Source organism: Nansenia antarctica (genome assembly GCF_963989245.1).
Source record: "Nansenia antarctica genome assembly, chromosome: 5".
NCBI lineage: Eukaryota > Metazoa > Chordata > Actinopteri > Argentiniformes > Microstomatidae > Nansenia > Nansenia antarctica.
In genome coordinates this window covers 56,405,190-56,429,712 of record NC_137690.1, presented here as the reverse complement: position 1 = coordinate 56,429,712, position 24,523 = coordinate 56,405,190, and the positions used below count along the sequence as shown (strand labels likewise).

General features: G+C 46.9%; 1 protein-coding gene across 1 annotated transcript in view; it reads left to right on the top strand.

The window, feature by feature from the left end:
* trappc9 (trafficking protein particle complex subunit 9) overlaps positions 1-18,280 on the top strand; it is a 203,413-nt gene extending 185,133 nt beyond the window's left edge. Inside the window, exons 21-22 of the mRNA XM_080532446.1 lie at positions 16,860-17,083; positions 17,345-18,280. Of these exons, the coding sequence (XP_080388572.1) occupies positions 16,860-17,083; positions 17,345-17,524 (404 nt within the window). The 3' untranslated portion in view covers positions 17,525-18,280. The remainder of the gene's footprint in view (positions 1-16,859; positions 17,084-17,344) is intronic.
* The last annotated feature ends 6,243 nt before the right edge of the window (positions 18,281-24,523 follow it).

Genomic DNA, 24,523 nt, shown 5'->3' with positions numbered 1-24,523 from the left:
CTTGGGTAAACCCGCTGTGAAAAAAACCCTCAGCTCCAACAAATCCGAAGGGATTGGGAGACATACTGTACAGTTTATCATTTTCATAACTGTCTGTACATATACTGTACGTACATATCTTATGTATCACTATTGCTATATATAGCCTATATATAAACACATTATGTTACAAATATCAATCATATTCAATGTATCTAATTCAGCACTGAAGCATGAAGATTCAGCACATTGTGTGTCCCCTTGCAACCTCTGCTGAAATGGAAGAGAATTGCAGCCTTGGAGAAAAAGATGGAAGCCAAATACCAGGGCAAATACACAGAAACACACAGAAATACTGTCGCTTTATACTAGCTAGATTTTGAAAATGTAAGGATAGTGGGTGGTAGAACGCACATATCTAGGAAAAGTCATGAAAGTTGGGTCCTGAAATTTGATCGAGTGCAAAGGTAGAATTTTATTTTTTACGCACAGGGGTCAAATGACGCCTCATGGCTGAGCTAGTGTTAATTGGGGAACATTTCTACCACTACCGCGTGTAACTCTGTTCCGAGGGGAAAGCCGAAAAGCGAGTGGCACTCCAAAACGAGGTATGGGATTGGGCAATAGGCAAATAACCTTTGTTCTGTAAGAAAAGGAATACACTCAACATACATAACAAACCTACTTCAGCTAATCTCTCACAAGGTATACACAGCAGTGTTTTCTCCAGCTGCAACAATAAGATACCCATCAGCTTTGTTTGTGTGCTACTCACGTCTGAAATTAACTGTATTCATCTTCAATGTGGTGGGAAGGGCTCTAATTAAAGTGTGTTAAAATGTTGTAATCATTACAAGTTCTGCAATAAGTCACGCTTTATAGCCGAATGAAGATAGCGTTTGATGATTTCTTAGTTTACCTTCGGGCCAGACAGGGAAGAAGGCAGACGCGCACACACAGGCAGACACACACACACACAGGCAGACACACACACACAGGCAGACATACACAGGCAGACATACATACACACACACACACACACACACTCACACACACACATGCAGACACACACACACACAGACACACACCACACACACACACACACACACACTCACACACACACACACACACACACACATGCAGACACACACACACAGACACACACCACACAGGCAGACACACACACACACACGTGCATGTGTATGAATAATAAATCATACCTCTGTAATACAAACCTTGGGTGTTGTATCCGGCCTTGTCACTTAACTTCATTAATTCCTTCATTTACAAACTGTACCATCCCCCAAGGAAGGTGTTGTCCTTTTTGGAGTAATGACGCCTTGTTTACACAGTAAAATAAGAAATCTCAGAGGAGCTGAGGAGATACTGGAGTGTGTTTGTTTATGTGACCCTGAGGGAAATTCAAGGCAAGGTTTTTAATGAGGACTTAGATTCACACATTTAATATCATGGCAAACAGCCCCTGGATACACCATAGTCCGATTAAGGTGCCTCAAATTCTGGTATCTTACCAGTATCTTTATTTTTTTCAAAAGTGCGCGTTTACTTATTATTTAAAAATTCCTGAAGAGGTGAAATAACCTTAAGGAGAATGTTTTGAAGGTTTCACCCCTAAAAATTATAGTCTAAATCTAACACCTCATTACATTTGGCTTTCAACTCCACAAAGATTTTTTGCCGGAACAGTCATGCCTTTCATATCACTTTAATTCCACTGAAGGCCAAACTCTGTTCATGTAGTTTAATTTGAAGTCTTTAAAGCCAACTCTTGTTTGTTCTGACTAATTGGAACTTAAAGGCTTCGGGCGAAAGTTATTGATCACACCTTTGAGTCTCGAGTGAATTTGAACTCAACTACTGAGGGCTAACACGGCTTGATGACACTAGAGAAAGCTTCGGACTCCAGAAAACATACTGTAAATGTGTTACTTTCTTTACTAGCACATTGGACTCCATTCTGATTTTAGACTAAAGGCAAATGCTCTGTTGCCAATACACCCCAAAATATCTCTGACATGAAAAGGGGCATAGCAAGACTAAGGATGCAGCACAAGAAAGATTAAAGAATATAACCTAGATTATCTGTTAAATGTTGCCATAGACCTGAAAAATAGAGGCAGAAAAAGCTATGATCACTAATGTGTCTCTCGGGTGTGTGTGTGTGTGTGTCAGCAAGGTTTCATTGCACCCATATCTTTACATAACGAATGACATTCATTTTAGCTCTTCCCTTCCAGTTCCTGGGAAATCCTCTGGCAGTTGTGTTTCTGTGGTTACGTCACCAAGAACAGTGGTCACCGGTTTGCACCTCCCACACTAAGGCAAGCACGAACCAGAGGGAGGGGGTGGGATATGAAACAAAGGTACATCCCTTCCACTGCCGTATGAAGGCAGTTACAGGAATACAATTCTCAACTGTGTTGCGGTCTCCTGCGGCTGGTTTTGCTAGTTTTATGTAACCTCAGGAAGTCATAAGGGCTACGATCTTCAGAGGCTGTGATCCCACCTGAGACTGGCACGCTTTGTTCTGGGCAGAGGGGGGGGATGTGTCCCATTTCAAGTGTCTGAGATTAGATCGCACTCAAGGTACGTGAAAAGGAGCTTCCCATAGGGGAGTCAAGGAGGATGGATGTGAAGGTGCCTCAGTATGGCCCTCAAAACCAAGGTGCCCTCACTTTCAAACAAAGACTGAACACCAACTGAAGCTAAACCCTTTCAATGTGACTTTACCACACCAAATGTGCTTTACCACATCCCTAAAACAATGTTTGGTCACTTTACATTAAGTTGGACGTACAGTATACCAGTGTAATTTCTCTGTCATTGTTCTCTGTACATAATGGTAACATGTACATTACTGTTACATTCTCGTTATGGGGTTTGTTATTTCAGGTTTGTTATTTCAGCCCCGGCTGGCCACATGTCGAAATGTCCTTGGGCAAGACACTAAACCCCAAATTGCTTCCAATGAGCGGGCCGGCGCCTTGCATGGTAGCTTGCCGCCATTGGTGTGTGAATGTGTGTGTGAATGGGTGAATGAGAGGCCATTGTAAAGCGCATTGGAAAAAGGTGCTATATAAGTCCATGTACCATTTATGTGTGATAAGGACTACAGGTACACTATGTAACACTTAGTTAGTTAGAGTAATGCTCTAATTCCAGCCCTCATCTCAGCCTCATGATGCAAAAAGCAGTGGTTTGTTTTCTCAATTGGCTCCCATCGTCTCTGTGTTAAGGTTAAGACTCTGGCGTTGTCTTGCCTTAAGTTACTGTACTCCACATATTAGTTAAGTTGGTTAGTTAGTTAATATTGTAAAGTAGTTAATTTTCATAATTAGGATTAAAACATATTTTAAGACGATTGGGAGGGCAGCAGATCGACAAAGTGAGGCAGGAAAATAGAAGTACGTGGCACAGCGCATGGCAGCAGCCCTGTACAACACACACACACACACACACACACACACACACACACACGAGAGTCTCACTAATGAGTTTGATTTTTTGTAGAGATGAGTCAACGCCATTGATGAACAATCAATGGCGTTTTCCCTCAGATTCACTCCTCTTCAAACAAACACCTCCCTCCGTTTATTGGTACAGTAGTCGGTGTGGTAGTGAGACGGCTGGACCATTGTCCACACGCCTGTTTGGTTTTCCATTCTTCCAGATTATGTTAAAGAGAAAAAGAGCTGGAACCTTTACACAATGCCTCTCCAATGCAATTAAGTGCTATACTCTCCCACTCTGCAAATATTTGATAGCGGTAGAGGCTTTATATCTTCTCACTACTGTACACTGCCCATTGGGAATAATGCATTTTTCATGTAGGTCCATGAATACAATTCCTTATTGCGTTGTTGTTGTTGTTGTCGTCAAGTACTTTTTAACCAGTTCTGTTATTGTTTGTCTTTGACAGTGTGTTTATTTTGTGTGCTAATTTTAGTTGCCATCATTTGTGTAATTGCATGCCATTGTTTCATGAACACATGGCACAAGACTATCTCTTAACTGAAAACACTTGAAATGTATTGTTATATATACACTCACTGAACACTTTATTAGGAACATCTGTACACTTTCTCATTCAGTCAGGTGGTGTAATGATATGGGGAATGTTTTCTTGGCACACTTTGGGCCCGTTAATACCAATCAATTATCGCTTGGTTGCACAGCCTATTTGAGTTGTTGCTGACCAATTTTCATGGCCACAATGGTCTAATGGCTACTTCTACTATGATAATGCACCATGTCACAAAGCAAAAGTCGTCTCAAACTGGTTTCATGAACCTGATAATGAGTTCAGTGTCCTTCAGAGGCCTTCCCAGTCATCGGGTCTGAATCCAAACACCTTTGGACTGCGATTGAGAAGCCTTGGAGAGGGCAGGCTTTCCCAGGGATGAAGAGTAGCTCAGTCTTGTTAAGGTTGAGCTTAAGATGGTGGGCTGACATCCATGTAGAGATGTCAGCGAGACATGCAGAGACACGTGTTGCCACATGTAGGTTAGAGGGGGGGAAGGACAGGAAGAGCTGCGTGTCATCTGCGTAGCTGTGGTAGGAGAATCCATGAGAGGAGATTACTGAGCCAAGAGACTTGGTATAGAGGGAGAACAGTAGGGCCCCCAGGACAGATCCCTGGGGTACCCCAGTGGTGAGGGTTCGTAGAGAAGACAATGATTCTCTCCAAGTCACATGGTAGGAGTGACTCGCCAGGTAGGAAGCAAATCAGGAGTGTGCAGTGCCAGAGATGCCCAGTTCTGAGAGGATGGAGAGAAGGATCTGGTGGTTGACTGTCGAAAGCAGCAGACAGGTCCAGGGGAATGAGAACAGAGGAGAGGGAGGAAGCTTGAGCAGAGTGGAGGGCCTCCGTGACAGCAAGGAGAGCAGTCTCGGTGGAGTGCCCAGCCTTGAAGCCAGATTGGTGGGGGTCCAGATGTTCCGTCAGTCAGTGAGTTGTTTAGATGCACCGCGTTCAAGGGTTTTGGAGGGGAACGAGAGAAGGGATACCGGTCTGTAGTTGTGGACAGAGGACGGGTCAAGGGTAGGTTTCTTGAGGAGAGGCTTGACTCTGGCTATCTTGAAGGCAGCCGGGACAGATCCTGTGGACAAGGAGGAGTTGATTACAGTGGTGGGGTAAGGAAGGATGTTGGAGGAAATGGATTGGAGAAGAGGGGAGGGGATGGGATCGAGAGGGCAGGTGGTTGCCCGCTTGGATGTGATCAGTGTGAGAACCTCCTCAGGGGAGAGGGGGGAGAAAGATGATAGGCCAGAGACTGGGAGTAGAGCAGAAGGTCTGGAAGGGGTGTTAGCAGCGTTAGTGGGAGGAGGGGGAAAGGTGCTGCTAATGTCATCAACCTTCTTTTCGAAGTAGGTGACAAAGTCATCGGCAGACAGGGAGGAAGGAGGATGTTATCAGCATGTTGTGATCTGCTAAACATGCAGTTAGTTGTTCATAGCGATGTTCCTTGCTGGCTTGCTAGTGAGCTGTTTTGCATGTATTTTGATTCAGAGCCAGTTTCTCCGGTATTTGAGGGATACCAACATACAAATTAGCATATCTTCTTCAACTATGTTCATATTTTTAAAAATATTTGTCATATTTCATATATTTAAATGTATCATTTGAAAGCCTACAATCTGCACTTTCTTAATAAAAAAACAACAAAAAACTGTGCCCTACTTGAGGACTTTTTCATCAGACCCTGTCACATATACTACACACACACACACACACACACACACACACACACACACAATTGTGTTGTCACTCGAGTAAAGCCGGGTGGACATTATCTATGCCCAAATGCAGTTTCTGTCAAAGTATAACACATGCGCCTTGGTAACGGATGCCTCAGGAATATCTTGCTGTCAGTGCCTGCCTGCTGTACTGTACATGGGAAAGGTACTATCCAATTAATTCTAATGATACATCTTCCCGCCGTTGAAGCTGAGGACCCAAGAAAAAATAAACTCTGATTTAATCAGATGTGATCTGTGCAAAGATGTAATTAGTGAATAGACTCAGAACCATGCTCTTTTGAAGAGTTTGATGTTCAGCGATGTTGGAGGACTGACCTGACAAATTAGTGAATTGTGTTTGTCATGGAAGCCCTGGAGGCTTTCAGTAGAGAGGAATGTGAACGTCAACAGTGTTGGAGCTGAAATTGCTGGTCTCATTTTGACAGTTAGGTCATCATATCATGAAATCTTAAAATGTTCATCCTTTGGACATTTATCTGAATAATTGTTTGATTTAAAATGTTCCTAAGAAGGCCTTATTATTTCCAGCTAATCAGCTACAGTATGAACAGTAAGGCAGCTTTCTCATCTTTTTCAGGCTCACTGTATGGGACATGGTTTCTGTGGTAACAAGACATTTTAAAGGTTCCCCATGATTCTCCAAAACAAATATTGCTTAGCTCGATTTTCCCCCCAATGTGCACCTCGTTTAAGTTTCTCGTTCAGTTTAACTAAAATCATTTAGTTATGCCTGGAGGACAAATAGAAGTTAGAAGGAAAAGCGTATTTGTTCTTTAAAAAACCCCAGCACGTACTGTATCAGCCTAACAGCCATCATCAGGGAAATCTGATCTCATTCTCCTCCAAGTGTGAACATCATCTTGACCTCCCTCTTGCCACGTGGCTTAACACCGATGTGAACACCCTTTGACTCCGTATAAGGCTCACACAGCTACTGTATCTCACTGTTGGATTATCAGATTAAAATTAGTGGAGCAGCTGTTTTTCTTTTTGCCCTCTTTAACACCCTGGCTGTCGAAATCTGCCGGGGGAAGAGAATTCTAATTATTTTCTATCTATATGTGATTAGCAGGGATTTGCAGTAAATGGCTCATTGCTTTGTGCAGAGAAAGATCCTGCGAGCCCTGCTCTCCTCTCAGACAGACATGAACCATTTGGCTTCCGATTTACACAGCGAAACATGTAGTCCCCCAGGGTTTGGCTGTTGCGTCTCTAAGATTAAAGTTGAATTTATCTCACTCACTCGCCTTTGGAAATGGCTTAAATCTGTGCCTGCACTTTGACACTTTCTCAGTTCATTGTTTGCATGTGGAATTGTTGCCCCATAGGTTTATTGTCGGAATGGTACTGTAGGTAGGCCTAACTTTTGGGGCCCTGTTACTATAAACCCAGTCAGCAGTGGGATTTCCTGCCCTCCTCCACTCCTCTCCATGGGACTCTAATGGGGAATACTTCGTATCAGGCCTTAATTATTTATCCACTCTCCACTCATTAATCCCACACATGGCAGGCTTCCATTGTCATTGATGGACCAGGGGGCAAGTGGTAGCAAATTGTTTTGAGTGGGAAAGAGGTATTAATGACATAATTAGACTTGTTTGGTTACAGATTAATGTGTTTCTCTTGTTAAACAATGGAAGGATATCATTGGGGGTAGGACATGGGGATACATGACTGAGCATAGACTAAACATTGCAGTGGTTCAGACTCTTGTAGTGTATAATGATGTTCCATTTGGAGAGATGTAGAGAGAGTGGGAGAGAGTGTGTGTGTGTGTGTGTGTGTGTGTGTGTGTGTGTGTGTGTGTGTGTGTGTGTGTGTGTGTGTGTGTGTGTGTGGGTGTGTGTGTGTGTGTGTGTGTGTGTGTGTGTTTTTTTGGGGGGGAGGATCGAAAGTTTCTAGGCTTTCTAAGTGTATCAGACAAGGGTGAGTAGTCTCTAAATTTGTTAGGCAACCAAGCAGAATGAATAGAGTTATGTATATTAAGCCTAGGGAAAGATAGACAGTGTAACTACTGGTGTGGTTATGACATGGACAAATATCATTATTGAAGAACAGATCACAGTTGACGTCTTTAATAGTAGGGAAGGAGTTTGTCTTCTACATTCACACCTGAATTACTGAATAAATTGCACATTATTTGTCTGACACTGAGGCGATATGAGAGGAGTGTTGGGTCTCTTAACAGTAATTTTGTTCTCATATCGGCGCTGCTTGATTCATGTGCTCTGATTATTGTGCATTGTTGTGCATAATAGATAGCTATGAGCATGGGGAAACTGAACTTTAGGAGTGGTCGATTCCAGCAAATGTCATAATATGAGCTTCCCACGCAATATATCACTAATGAATTTTTGATAAGTAAACAAGTAAGAAGCCTAGAGCTCTTATCGTGGCAGGCCTCTATTGCATTCAGGCCGAATGACCATCGCTTTTACATCTAATTGTTCTCCTTTGAATCAACAAACTAGGCATTGATTTCACAAGGAGATTAAGAAGCGGCAGTGTCCTCTCGTAATAAAGCACAATGATTTTCTTTCTATTACACCACTCTACTTCCCTAGCTGCAGAGAAATAGACTCTCCACAATAATTTCGCATTTTCCATGTCTGGCAAACGCACAGTTTATTTACACCATGAGTGAAAAGATGCTCAGTCCGCTTAGAGGTGGTGGGTCTCTTAAGCGATAAGTGACTTTCCAGTCCCTCATCTCCAAGTAAATGCTGGAGAAGGCAAATGATAAAACACATTAGTTTGACAACTGCTGCAAGTAGGCCTAATGCATTAAATAACCAACGGTTATTATAACGAGTGCAGGTTTTCTTTTCTTTACAGTCCCTCATCTCCCCCATTCCTAAAGCCACTTCCCAATTCTTTTCATACTTTTCATACACACATAGGCTTTCAATCTTCCATTTAACCCTTTTGTCCCTCTCCTATCACCTATCCATCTCAATTACTTGTGACACTGGCTCCGTGTTTTTTTTTTTTTTTTTTTTTTCTGAGTGGGACAGTCCCACTCATATTTTTCATTTTTATTGGACAGATACAGTGAAGTAAGGAGAAGAAGGGAGAGAGGGTATGTCAGCAGGGCATGGACCGGATTCGAACCCATGCCGACATGGGCATATGAGTGCACTGTAGACCACGATGCTAGACCACTGGGCCACTCCAGGCCACCCACTGATTTCTGAAACTCATTTTCATTATCTTCAGCACCATACTAGAGTCTGCATATGTGAAAACTGTGATTTTCTATGTTCTGTAGTCAACAAGATATGAGGAGGAAAAGCTCCTCAGGAAATGACTATGTCCTATGATGTCATCTAGTATTGATTCATGAAGGTATTGGGTTTCAGTCAGGTGGAGTGTGTTGAAGACACCAGGTGACATCATAGGGTCATTTCCTGAGGCACTTTCTTCCTTATCTTGTTGACTACATTTGACTACTTTTTAAAATGATTTTGTATATAAACATATGACATATAGACATACTTTGTATTATATTATGTATTCATATTATATTAATAATTATATTATTCTATATTATATTATACATATTGTGGTGCTGTAGATAATAATAATTAGCTTCATCCCTCACAATATCACAGTGATGTGATTGCCTAGTTTAGTTTGAGTGGGGCATATTTCCACATGAGGGGGTTATCCTTATTCTCAATGTTTTACATTAAAACTACTTTGACTGATTTCTGCACTTTCCCCTCTTGCTGAACTTCTTTTGTTTGATATTTGGCAGCCTTGATGTGCTGAGCAGGTAGTGTAGCCCTCAAATGGTTTAATAATGTGAAAGATGTGAGATTGTTCTGTATAGAATAGTTGATGTGTGAAGTATGAAGACTGATCTCTGTCTGCCCTGTGGCAGACAAACCCCAGAACTAACAAGTGCCATAGCATGCTTACTTCAGGAGCAAGTGGTTTCGCTCTTAATTGATTATATGCACCATCAATTCATTTAATGGATACATAAACACTATAAAAGGAGGAAAAACTGATTGCATCCTCCAGGAAATTTCTGCATACTTCACCACTAATGATATACCATGATTTCCGAGGTTTCTTATATTCCCATAAAAGTGTGTACATACTTGGCGGATTTATAGGCACATTAAAGTTGTTGTGTGTCGCCCCTAATATGCTGTAGTGTGCTAGGCTGTGGGTGGGTGTATAATGTCTGAGAGGGTGAGGCTGAGTTGGTGAGACTGAGTTGGTGGGAGCTGAGATGGTGGGGACTGAGATGATTGGAATCAGCGTTGCTACATACTGCTTGAGGAGGACGTTTTGGGGAGTACATAAGACCTTAGACGTAAGTACATAAGACGTTTACATAGACGTTTGGGGAGTACATAAGACATTTTGGGGAGTACATAAGAATACTGTTAAACCACAACAGCATTCTGGAAGTGCCCAGTATTTTCCCTGCTCAGGTCTCAAGGTCAGGAAGAACTCCTATCTATAAATAGTGCTTTCCCCCTCTTGTCTCTTGTCTCGTGCCATAACATGTAAACTAAACTACGGTAGGAATACATCCAGCCATGCACTCTACTCCCCGTCCTCCCCCATGCTCTGTGTTATAGGGCCCGGTGCCATAGTGACTATAGAGAGATATCTTAAGACAGAGGGTCTACAAAGAAGTGCAATTTGTCTCATCCCTGTGAGGGGTCCTGGAATATAAACGCTATGGAAAACTGTCACATTTTCCTTGTTGTTGGCACTAATTAGAAACCCATATTTATCGCTGTGTGGAGAAACCTGGGATACGTTTTATTCATGGAGTGGAGGGAAACATTTCCTCCTACTTTCTTCTGGGAGGTGCGGGGGGGATTGGGTCACGCACCATAGATCCTGCACTAATTAAAGGGCTCTCATATTTTTTGCGTGTTGGAAAGCAGCTCTGTCTATAGCCAGGAGCCAAAATGCCAGTCATCCAGAGGGCTGAGAGTCTTGTGAGGAGACGAGGTGAATGATAACCTCGCTTTGGACTGTTATTATTATCTTTGACAAACATTTTGGTCGAGAAGTGTAAAGCTTATAACGGCATAAGTGTTTGGCTGACACATACACCATGTCAATGGCCCTCCTCCACAGTGCGGTGGAGTCTAGCCTTGTTAGAAGAAGTGTTTTGTGTGGCTGTGTTCCCCAGAGTCCGAGAGCACTCTCTGTCCCACTTGTTGTGATCTAAGTGGGCGAACATATCACAGAGTAAGGGGACTGAAGAATGAAACCTGCATGAAATCATCTTCAACCCTGAGCGCCCCACTGCACGCCATTGGTTTTTTAAAGCCTTATTCAAACTGGCCCAGAGTGAGGGATGATGATGTTTCTCAATGGTGACCTTGGACTCAGCAGCACAGAGTGAGAGGAGCTATGGCTACACTACACTCCTATGTTATTGAAATTGAAGAGGGTGAAAAAACACACACACACACACACACACACACACACACACACACACACAAAAACACTGTCAGTCTTATTTACAGAAACTCAAGTGATCCCCTACCAGCGGTGGGAGATGAAAGCACGGTCGGGGAATGAGCAATGCCACCGCTCCTTTGTGAGAGATGGATATGATGCACACAGAATTGGCTGCGAGGCTTTAAGGGCTTTTGACTGAGATGTGCTCAGTGGGAGATAAGTGGTGTGGAGTTGGGCCCCTGCCATCCTGCCTAATGAACTAGTGGAGACAGTGGAAGGGCCCCCAAACTCACACCCTTAGAAACAACAGTAGAACACTCCACACAACCTTTCTGACTGGGCCCGGGGGAAGGGTAGCCCACTGATAGCCACTTATTGTGTTGCTGTTTAAAAAAAAATCGAAACTATAATCTTGAAACATGTCCTGCTAACTGACATAATTACACAGTTGGTGTTATATTTGTAAAGTAGGCACAGATGGCTGGAGATTACTCAGACTGTTTATAAGTATGCTGTAATGTTAGGAATTTAAGCTGCTAATTTATTTATCATGCAGTTATACAGCAGTTTACAATCGATCATGCCACATATGCTATGCTGCTACACCAAAATGGAGTACTCCCAGCTCCAACGTTTGTCACAAGGTGTCAAATATTAGTCCATAACCTGTGAGTGTGCATGTGTGTCTGTTTAAATATTTTCCTCAACTGTAAAAAAGACTAAAACAAAACTACATTAGTCTGACTTCTCTCCTCTGGATATAACAGATTCGATCCTTAAAATGCCAATTGTCCATGGAAGCGAAAGACAACACTAATAGTGTGTGGTTGTTATAGGGATCATTATAAAAGGGGCAGATGGCTAGGGGGGGGGGATATCAGAGGCAGGCTGGTTATTTTTAGTAACACCACGGCACAACCTTTTACAAGCACATACAGTGCTCAGGCTCCATCAGTGCATCCATCAAGGGCCCTCCTGGCCTAAAGTGGTCGCTGGGCAGCGTGTGTTGTTAGACCCGATGAACCCCATCAACAACATGAGCACACCTCTCTCTTAAAGCTCATCTGGGGGTGCTCTCCAGGGGCCTCCGACGACCCCTGAAACTGTCATCTCTCCATTGAGATTCTGGGGACGGGCAGCAACTCTCATCAACATTGAATTACAGGTGCTATCTAAAAAAAAATGGAATATTGTGGAAACGTTCATTATTTTCCATCATTTAATTTAAAAAGCAGCCCTCATCTACCCCCAACACTGTATCTACCACTGTATCTACCCCCTGACACTGTATCTACCCCTAGAACTAGGCCTGTGTGGGTAATCATGGAACACTGCCACTTTGGCTCACTGCAGTCACAGCCACACTCACCAAAGAGCACCACAATGTCTGATTCCCCAACACTTACATTGCTGATTCCCCAACACTTACTTTTTACCTCCAAACTACCTAGTCATGGCCACAAATATATTTTCTTCCCTGAACTGCCAATGAATTAAAAGGCACTGAAATGTCACATTGCTGTGAGGATACATTGGCAGAGGCACAGTATGCATTGAGCCAGTCATGCGCACAGCTTCTGTTTGTGCTGATTCCTCTGTTTCGCCTCCTTGTATAATATTTATGACTGGATCAAGCTGAGCCGAATCAACCTAGATATGTGATGCACAACATAATCCAGTAGGATTGGCACCTCTCTAAACACAAGTTGAGTCATCCGTAGAAACCGTACCTGCTACCTCCACTACATAGCAAGGGTAGAGGTACACAGAGGAAGGCCAGGTGTGTTTGACTCGCTAGTTGTATCTCTCACTTGTACAGTAATACAGTGTATCCAGATGTGTGGGTGTTTCTCTCTCTCTCTCCCCCCGCCCCCACCCCCACTACAAGAGCTACTGTACTGCCCTGCACTGACAGGGGTGGGCATTTGCCGGGGCCAAGCCTGGTTGCTGTGGTGACGCCGCATTGCTTTCCCTCCTACTGCAGAGTATAGCTCCACCAGCAGCAGCTGTGCTGTGTGCACACATTAAAGCAGGCCCTGATGAGGATCTGCAGCAGCAACCGCAACAACCCAGGCTAAATGTGTTATGTAACATGCTATCATACACCTCACTTCAATGTGGGTGAAGAATTCAAAGCCTGATCGAGCCTTATTCCTCGGCGAGTCCCCGCAATGTGCTGTATTCACCGCCGTCACTCTTTGTTAAGATCCCAGCGACAATTCAAACCAATGTTTTCCGCAGAATTATGTTTTCTGTCGTGAAGAAAACATATACAAATGCATGAGGAATTCGAATGTCCCCCTGAATGAGTGCAACAAGTAATGTTCATTCCACACTCGCACCTGTTGATGGAATGTGAAAGCAACAGAGCACTTGTTGCAGCTGCAAATGGAGCTGTTGCTCTGGCGCTTTGTCGCAGTGATCTCTCTCCCTGCCAGCGCGTTATTCCCTGACTACCCAGTCTGGTGGCATGTACTTATCTGTAGGCAGACGCTTTTATTACTACAATTCCCCTCTCATGCTCCCCCGTACACACCTATCAACTCCCACCATTGTTTTGTGGGGGTTTCTCTCTCTCTGTCTCTCTCCCCCCCTCCCTCCCTCCCTGCCTCCCTCCAAACCCCAGCCCTTTTATGTACCCCCTGTTAATTCATTCCTCCAACCAGGTGAGAGAGGTGAGGGCTCACTTCACCTCCAGAGACATTGCATTCAATCACACAACTGGTTAACAGAGTGGCGTGCTGGGAGGCTTGGAGAACAGAGAGCAGGAGGGCTGTTTAACACCCACATTCAACCCAGCACCGGGGGGACATACAGTATGCAGCATATGCTATTAAGAAGCACCAATTTGTCATGTCCTCGTAAGTCCTCTCTTGGGAGATGCCGAAGATGCTAGCTAAAGGCCTTGCGAGGGAACCAATCAGAATCCTTGTCTTTTTCCGCCTTTGGTTTGTTTATTGGTTACGAGGGGCACAAATCAGTGTCCATTACTTATTTAGAGGTGATGTAATGTTTATCCTGGCTGTGCTGGGGAAAGAGCCCAGGTACATGTCAGTAGTATGTCAGAAAAACAGGAATGATGGGTAAACCAAAATGAAATGCGATTGCTTTAAAGTTTAAACCATGTTTTATAGCACGCATGATGGTATAGATAGCAATTAATGGAAAAGCTTAGGCAATCTCAGATAACACAGATTTCTCATGTAGCCCATGTCATTTGCATAATTACAAAGTATTCCAGTTATTTCTTACTGCAAGTTTGCTCCCTCGGAACCCCGTGTTCCCTTCCCACTGGTTTTACCTTCCCATGAGCATGCTGCGGCACCGATAATGAGCGCCTGCTTCAACGTTGCGTTTGTATAGGACCATAGAGGAAGAGAGGAGTGAACACTGTGGCATGTGTTCAGGCTGTGGGTGCGTGAGCGTGTGTGGGGGGGGACTCTTCAGCACCTCAGCTCAACTCACATTGGTTGTCCTTTTGTTCACTTTTAATATGGAGGAATTTATCATCCCTGTTTAGAGCTGATATACCTATAATTTGCACATCTCCTAGCAACAAGCCTTTGAAAAACTAAATATAACCACTTAGTAGGGTGTCGCATTAGGACGGCTCTGCTGGCTATGAAAGCGCTCTGTGTGTGTGTGTGTGTGTGTGTGTGTGTGTGTGTGTGTGTGTGTGTGTGTGTGTCTGTGTCTGTCTGTCTGTCTGTCTGTCTGTCTGTTTGTTTCTGAGCGCAATGTCCCGCACATCCTCTGAGAAATGCATATACAGTACTTAGGCCAAGATGACATGAGCTCTTCTCAATCTGACTCATGGAGCCCCAGTAACATAATTGTCTTAACATTGTCTTGTATGATAGAGTGAATTCCTATTGAGAAACACTCGGCTACTCAATGCTAATGGAACAATTGACTGTGACAGTACATTTCACTAATGATATTTTTACTATTTGGCTTGGTTTTCATTCCAGTCGTCTCCTTCCCACTCTTTCCACTGCCGTGCATATTCAGTCACTTTTTTTCTAAAGACACTTTTTGAAAACAACCATTTCTGACAGACAGCATGGTCCCCTTAAACAATTCTATATAGAACCACTGTAGGTGTATTTGGGGTTTTTCATTTAGTAGGATGTGAGTGAGGTATACAGTGAGAGACTGCAGGGTAAAGCCATAATGCAGATGTATAGCTGTAGCTGAATGTCACCCTGGTGTAGTCCCAGCGTCCCTGGGGTTCTGTCACCAACTGGGACTGTGACAGCAGGCCTCGGGGGAGGGGGGGGGGGGGGGGGGCGACGCCCACCCTGGCACTCTCCGGGGACCCAGCTCTGACTGCCCCCTCTGGGCATACTGTCTGTGTCTGCCAGTCACGCCTGCGCAGCCCCCCGCGCTCAACAGATACGCACACCAGCGGTGCTGAACGCAGCCCCGCTCTTTCATCAGCCTGTCACACAGACTCAACAGCCCTGACTGGCAGTGTTTATCACAGCCACAGGCTTGACACTAGAGAGAGTATGACAGCAAGCGTGTTTGTGTTTGTGTTTTTTGAGTGTGTGCGTGCGTTTTAATGGTTATGGTGTGTTTAGAAGAGTCATTACATGGGTCTTCTCCTTGAGCCCTGGGATCTCCAGTATTTAGTGAAGGGCTTATTCTCACTCCCGGGGAGCGAAAGGACAACTCAAAACAAACAATGGTGACTGCCTTCCGCTCCACCTGAGCCAAATGGGTGCCATATCAGGAATAACTCAATTTAATTTACCCACAATTCAACTTGGTTGGGAATGTCACAGGGAGAGAGAAGCGTTTTTGTCGGAGTATGAGGAGGAGGAGGAGGAGGAGGAGGAAGAGGGGGGGGCTGTTGTGTTCCTACAATCTCATCTGTCCCCTCTTGACAGAAATTAGTCATGCATGAGATTGATAGGATTCCACAGCTCCTGCATTCTCTGTTACTGTCAATAAAATGTATTTTAGGGGCGAACAAGTCTATTGATCCCTCACAAGAAACAATGTGATAAGCTATTCATGTGCAGGCTGCCTTTTGATTAATGCTAATTAAGTAGAGATTGAAAAGGCAAGCTTCAAGAATGGGTGGTTCTGACAAAGATATTTGCTTGTAATACAGTAATGCCTGTAAATGTATCCAATCTTGCTCTCTGAAATTGCTCCACAACACATTTTACAATCTCCACTTCAGTTATGAAGCTCAATGATATACTAGGCCTGTTTTTCCACAGATACATTTCTATATACTGTATCTAATGGACGTGTTATCAGTCGCACCCCTCTTTTTCTTGTCATGGTTATAAATGATCTGGTCTTGAGACAACCATGCAGAACACCAGTGCTGTTAGAGGACAGGGGGAACCACACGATACCAAGGAATGTCTTACCACGCTCCCTCTCTAGTCCTAACACACACCATTTACATATTTGGCATTTAGCAGATGCCTTTATCCAAAGCGACTTACAACAAATACATTGGTCTAAGTAAGTCATCATAAGAAAAAGTAATCTATGCCAAAACCAGGGGCCGTTACAATTCTAGATGAAGGAAGAATTCCTTTTTTTGTGTGGGGATGAGGAGGTCCGCTACTTATTCCCTCTGCTCCACCTTATGGTCCTGACACAACCCCTAACCACCGTCTTCTCTCTTTTCCACCCTGCAGATGTTGTGGTGAACGGGAAGCCATGTGACTGTGACATCATCGCCAATTGTAAAGTGGGCGACGCTGTACCATTGGAGGTTAAACTGACCAACCGGAGCAAAAATGCAGTTGGCCCATTTGCCCTGACTGTTGTCCCCTTCCAGGACTACCAGAACGGGGTTCAGAACTATGACCTACAGGATGCCGTCACTTTCATAGGCTCCAACACCTTCTACATCGACACAGTGAGTCGGGCTATCGCCGCCAGCACTACGTCTGTACACCGTCACTTCTCAGTGTGTGATATATGAAAAACACTTGCTCACATTATGTAACAACACTTTGGCTGCTGTTGTCATGGGTATGGGAGTTAAACAGCAAGCATTGGTTGATTCTTGGTTTTGCTGGCAATGTAAGACGAGAGAGGTGGCACTCTACGGTACTGTATTAGTTCTCTGCAGGCACTCTAAAAGATGAAGTCTAACTCCCTCTGTTGTCGTCTCCAGGTGAACCCCACAGAAAACTCTATTTGTGTCGGTGCCCTGCTCTTCCTCTACACTGGAGACTTCTACCTGAATATCAAGTTTCAGGACGACAGTCCTGGTCGGGAGCTGCCCTTAGCCTGGTTTGGCCTGCCGAGTGTCCACATCAAGGCCTTGGACATTGCCATGGAAGCGCTGGCCTAGAGCCTGCGATTCACTTTCGAAGATTCACAACACGGAGTATGAATGGAGCATTATGGAAATGGAGGGGACTATGACTCAATGGACTAAATATGCCTGCCGATATCATACAATCACCTGTAAATATGAGCTGTACCTTTGTTTAGGTATGTATGTACTCACATGTCAAAGCATGTAAAGGGATAGGTTTAAAGTCTTATCAGGAATTATTCAATGAATCGTTCAATATATTTCAGTACCATGACACCATCATGGTCATCATGTTTTATAACAAGACCTCTCTGTTGTTTTTCTTTCAACCTACTATGATGCACTGAACTGATTACAGTAGTCATCTCTCCTCAGTCTTTATAGGCTTCAAAGGGAACATGGTAAGCAGCTCTTAATCCTTTATACGGTATCAACGTGGGAAAGCCATCACGACAATCTGTCAAACCAGCATCACAGAGATCAAGCATAATACACATGGGAATACTGCATGACCCTAGTGTTGTATACTGTAGAAATAGAGTTATGTAATTAGGGAGAATCAGAGGTGTATTATTCCTTTACTTGTTTCTAACACTACAATTAGCAAATGGTAATTACGCATTAATAACCAATAAAGTAATTGTGTGCTTCTTTGGTATGACCACATTTTCCAAGTAAACGCAAGGTGAATACAAATGGAAACAGTAACTGTAATATAAGCCCTTCCCCTACACTGTGTGGGCCTCTGCCAATGTGTATCCTTCAAAACATGTACATAATAAATGTTAAACTGAGTACGGTGTTCTGTCATGAGTACCTATGCAATGCATTCTGGCTGGTAATGAGAAGGTAATATATACCGCAAATAACATTTTGACTTTAACTTGGTGCCTGCCTCTACTACTGAGTAGAGATCTGTAAGCGTGCTTCCCAATGTGCATCTGTGCACACTTTGCATATGTTGTTATAACTATGGATGCCCGCCCACCCACCCACAAACCCTTCCAGCTGTGTGAGATTAGCTCATAGTGGTTCACTCTGGAGTTGGTGGCATATTTAGGGTTGTCCTCAGTCGCATTTATTTTGTGTTGCATTGAGTTACCTCAAAAACATTTGGCCGAAAAAGAATTTTTTCGGAGCCTGTTAAGTTGGTTCGCAGCTGGAACCAGAAAATAGTGGTTCTCAGCGCAAACCAAAAACTAGAACCGTGACGTCGTCAGTGGGTGTGTCATATTCTAGGCTGCGAAGACTAGCAAGAAGGAAGGAGACAAAATGTAATTTAATCTAAATCTTGTAGTGACTACATTATGGGTTCATGTTCTCCTCTTACTGTTGGTTGTGTAGTGGGAGGGAACCAGTTCTGGCACTAGGGGCAGAGGGGAGGATTATTAACGTTGCACCTTCCTGTTTAGATACACGAGTTTTGGTAACCATTTTCTGGTCCTGTACTGAGAGTACAAGTTGTTGTTTTGATTAAACAGTTATCATTACGTTGCCTACGTCTTTCCTTTTTCCTCCGGCACTACACTGGTGACCCGACGTGGATTTTTGTTAACGTAATTGTGTACGAAAACCAGCGACGAACATTACAATCCTGCAAAATGTCCGGGCGAGGAAGACGTTCAAACCAGCGGCAGCCATCACCATCCCCTGTCAGGGTAACGCGTGGTGCGCACACTCCCACTCTCAAGCTACCAGAATTCTGGGACTCAACGCCTGCTGCATGGTTTGCTATTGTAGAGGCACATTTCAATAAAAGTGACATCGATGACGACGACGACCGGTACAACCATGCTGTGGCAATGTTGGGCAGCTCCACCGCGGCTCGAGTGGTAGGTTTTTTGTCTGCTCCCCCGACGACGAACAAATATGAGCGCCTCAAGGCCCTGCTTCTAGAGACATTTGAACTGTCCACTGCGGAGAGGGTGCGTCGCCTATTTGCCATGTCGGACTTGGGTGACGAGAGGCCTTCTGCGAGCATGGAGAGGATGCTAAACCTGCTCGGTACAGAAGACCCCATGATCCTCTTCACAGAGCTGTTCATGCGCACATTGCCAGCTCAAGTTAGGATGGCGCTGGCCAACACCGCCATCATGGAGCCCCGCGCCCTGGCCAGGGAGGCGGACCGGTTCGTCTTGGCCATGCCTCAACGGTCCCCCGACCTGCTCGCTCCCGCGGCCGCCCCGCCACCCGACCGTCGCAGGAGAGCGAAGGATGACGCCAGACCTTCTGGCCAGCAGGGGAACGCTGCGGGCCATTGTTTCTACCACGCCACTTTTGGCGCCAAGGCCAAACGGTGCCGCTCACCCTGCACCTTCGGACCGACGGGAAACGGCGGGGCCGGCGCTCAGTAGTGGCCCTGAGCGCTGGCGTCACCAACAGGCTGCTCTTCATACAAGACACCGCCTCTGGTCGCAGTTTCCTTTGTGACACAGGTGCCCAGTGGAGCATCATTCCGGCAGAGAGATCGGATATGGCGAAGGAGGAGCGTGGTCCGCAGTTGGCAGGCGCGGACGGCACACCTATCTGCTCTTACGGCACTAGGGCGGTGGACGTGTGCTTCGGAGGGCAATGTTTTTCGTGGGATTTTGTCATAGCGGCTGTCACATTTCCCCTCCTTGGTGCGGATTTTCTGTGCGCCCACAACCTGTTGGTGGACGTGGGGAACAGGCGCCTGGTCAACTCACAGACTTTCGCTTCATTCGCCTGTACGCAGGGGGAGGCGGTCTACAGCGGGTGGTCCAATACGCTCGCCGAAAGTGACCAGTACCTTCGGCTGCTCGCCGAATTCCCCGACCTTACCAAGCCCACCTTCTCCGCGCCCACGGTGAAACACGGAGTGGAGCACCACATCGAGACCGAGGGGCCTCCCCTCCACGCCAGGGCCAGGCGCCTCAACCCGGAGAAGCTGGCCATCGCCAGGGCGGAGTTTGCGCATATGGAGCAGGTGGGCATCGTTCGGCGCTCGAGCAGCCCCTGGGCGTCTCCCCTGCACATCGTCCCTAAGTCAGACGGCGGGTGGCGCCCATGTGGGGACTACCGCCGCCTCAACGACGCGTCCAAGCCTGACCGCTACCCGGTCCCACATGTCCAGGACTTTTCAGCGAACCTGGCAGGCAAACGCTTCTTCTCCAAAGTGGACCTGGTACGGGGGTACCATCAGGTGCCGGTGCACCCCGAGGACGTCCCTAAGACGGCCGTAATCACGCCATTTGGGCTCTTCGAGTTTCTGCGGATGCCGTTCGGCCTGAAGAACGCGGCGCAGACCTTCCAACGCCTCATGCACTCGGTGCTCCGGGACCTACCATTCCTCTTCGTCTACTTGGATGACATCCTCGTCGCAAGCACCACGGAGGAGGAGCACCTGTCCCACCTCCGGGCCCTTTTCACACGGCTCAGCCAACATGGGCTGATTGTCAATCCGGCGAAGTGTGAGTTCGGACGGAACGCCATCGACTTTCTCGGGCACCGGGTCTCCGCAGAGGGGGTGACCCCCCTCCCCTCGAAGGTAGAAGCTGTCGCTGCTTTCCCGCGCCCCAGCACAATCAGCGAGCTCAAGGGGTTCATCGGGATGGTAACCTTCTACTATCGCTTCCTCCACCACATCGCTCACATCCTGCGGCCTCTGTACGATGCCCAGAAGGGCAAGACTCTGAAGCAGCCGGTGGACTGGACGGCGGAGCGTGTCAAAGCCTTTCAGGACACCAAGGCGGCCCTGGCCCGCGCTGCCATGTTGGCCCACCCCTCGCCCTCGGCACCCACTGCTCTCACCACGGACGCCTCTGACTTTGCTGTGGGAGCGGTGTACGAACAGTGGGTTGGGGACGCCTGGCAGCCTCTTGCATTCTTCAGCCGCCAGCTGTCTCCCAGAGAGCAAAGGTACAGCACATTCGACAGGGAGCTCCTCGGGCTGTGGCTTGCTGTCAGACACTTCCGTTTTTTACTGGAGGGCCGCGAGTTTACGGCCTACGTGGACCACAAGCCACTCACGCACGCCATGTCCAAGGTGGCGGAGCCGTGGTCCGACCGCCAACAGCGCCAGCTCGCCTACATATCCGAGTTCACCACAGACATCCAGCACGTTGCTGGGAAGTCCAACCAGGTCGCGGATTGTCTCTCCAGGGCGGTGGTTGGTGCGGTCCAACTGGGTTTGGACTACGCGCGCATGGCTGCAGACCAGGCCGCCGACCCCGCCGTCCAGGCTCTCAAGTTGTCGGACACAGGACTGCGCCTAGAAGAGGTGGTTTTCGGTGACGCAGGGGCCACGCTCCTGTGCGACGTCTCCATGGGTCAGCCACGACCGGTGGTCCCCGCCAACTGGAGGCGCCCCGCCTTCGAGGCGATACACGGCTTGTCTCACCCTGGTAGGAAACCGTCCTCACGGCTGGTGTCAGAGAAATTCGTCTGGCATGGGCTCAAGAGGGATGTGAGGGCCTGGGTTGACACGTGCATCGCCTGCCAGCGCGCCAAGGTGCATCGACACGTCAAGGCCCCCCTGGAGCAGTTCTCTGTGCCTGAGCGGAGGTTCGATCATGTAAACGTGGACCTGGTAGGGCCGCTGCCCCCCTCGCACGGATACACCTATCTCTTTACCATGGTGGACAGGACGACTCGCTGGCCGGAGGCAGTTCCGCTCTCCTCAACGACAGCCCCCGACCTGGCCCGGGCGTTCATCGCGGTGTGGGTCTCCCGCTACGGCACCCCTGCTGATCTCTCCTCTGACCGTGGCTCACAGTTTACTTCAGAGCTGTGGGCAGCGGTGGCGGAGAATCTGGGGGTCAAGCTCCACCGCACAACCGCCTATCACCCGCAGGCGAACGGGCTCTGTGAGCGTTTCCATCGATCCATGAAGGCCGCCCTTCGAGCCAGCCTCACGGACAGCGACTGGCTTGACAAGCTGCCGTGGGTCATGCTGGGGCTCAGGACAGCGCCTAAGGAGGACCTCCAGTCGTCGTCCGCTGAGCTGGTGTTTGGACAGCCGCTGCGGGTCCCCGGTGACTTCATTCCCAAGTCAACGGAGCCCTGGTCCGCCGCCGCTCAGCGCGCCTCCCTGCTGGACAGCGCCAGGACCTTCGTCCCGGTCCCGACTACGCAGCATGGTGTCCCTACTTCGAGGGTGCCCCCGGAGCTGCACTCAGCGAGGTTCGTTTTCATTCGTCATGATGGCCACAGGACTCCACTACGTCCTCCTTATGACGGGCCTTTCCGTGTCATCGAGGCCGGAGCCAAGAACTTCATGGTTGACATGGGGGGTAGGCCTGAGTGTGTGTCCGTTGATCGCCTCAAACCGGCCCACTTGGACCTTGAACTGCCCCTGGACTTGGCCCTGCCACCGCGCAGAGGCCGGCCTCCAGTCCTACCTCCCCTGCCGCGCCCTGGCCATTCCCCCCTCCGACCCCGACAACCCCCCGCAGCTCGCGAGCCCCCGGTCGTCGCTGCCCCCCGTCCTTCCCTGCAGGAGGACGTGATGGGCGATGTCACACCTCCTCCCGCACCTCCTGACTTTACCTACGATCGTAGGGGCCGGGCCATACGCCCTCCTCGCCGTGAGGATTTCCAATATTGAGGTGAACACTGGGGGGGCTGGTGTAGTGACTACATTATGGGTTCATGTTCTCCTCTTACTGTTGGTTGTGTAGTGGGAGGGAACCAGTTCTGGCACTAGGGGCAGAGGGGAGGATTATTAACGTTGCACCTTCCTGTTTAGATACACGAGTTTTGGTAACCATTTTCTGGTCCTGTACTGAGAGTACAAGTTGTTGTTTTGATTAAACAGTTATCATTACGTTGCCTACGTCTTTCCTTTTTCCTCCGGCACTACAATCTAATCGTTAGTGATTTAAAAAAAAAAAACGTTTCATCATTCTCTCTATCTTCCTCACATGCTCAGGAAACACACAGTGAAGTAGCCGCCATCTTGTTGTGATATTTTTGTTTACCCGCCCCATCGTCACCCAACGTTGATTACGCTGATGGTTCCGGTTACACTGGTATGAACACGGGCTGGTTCGCCAGACAGCACCAAGGTTCGGAGGTTCCGGGAACGGGAAGGGGAACGGTTCCTTGGCTGTGTGAAAGCCCTAAGAGAGTAATTGACAGGGACTTCCCAGTTTACACAGCGAAAGAAAGCTGCCGAATGGCCAAGATATGCGTGATGCGTCAACACTCCAACATTACCCCAGGTACATTAAAAGTGCAAGAGGCCAAACGTAATGCAGATGAAATGAATGGAGAGTGGATTTGAAGCACACTGCAGAGACACACACACAAATTAAGTAAATCCTCTGCAAAACAAAATGTTATCATATTAAACCTGGAGCCCAAGGCAAAGCCTCTCTCTGCCACCATGAATAAAACGCCATTATGTCCAAGCAAGGGTTGTTGATTCCTGTAGAGCAGAAATTAACCAATTCCTGGTAAGCAGAGACAGGGCAACTAGGTGAGTGGAATAGGTACTGTGCCCTTTTCAAAGAACAGCCCACATAGCTTTTACATCTTACTGCATTAACGATGACAAACAGGTGTCACAGTTGTCTTTGCTAATGTGCACTAGTGTGAATGGTTCCACTCTGTTATGCCTTAACAGCAGTAAGACTAAACAACAACAATGCTTTTTTAACCATCTACCATTTGAAATGGTCAATACTGACACCAGATAATAGAACGGATGCTCAGTAGAGTGTCTATTCCAGAGTGGGGGCGATATAAGTCGTAGTAGAACTATTCTAGAGATGAAATGCATTCTGAGGCCGCACTCTCATTGCAGGCCTCTCTGCCTTATCACAGGAGACCACGGGGAGAGATTAGGCTGGCTGTGTACTGAAGAGGCTGAGAGGCTGTCAGACAACCCTTGAGCTGTCAGTGGGAGGGACTCGACCAGCGGGAATCTGTTGGAGTGATTGGAGGTTTTCCTGTAACAAGTGCCTTTGAATGAGGCTACTTATCAGTGTGAGAACACCTACCACAGGGCAATAACCTCACGCTCCTGTACGACCCACCCCACTGTCCCTACTCTAGCCTCCTCACTCTGAT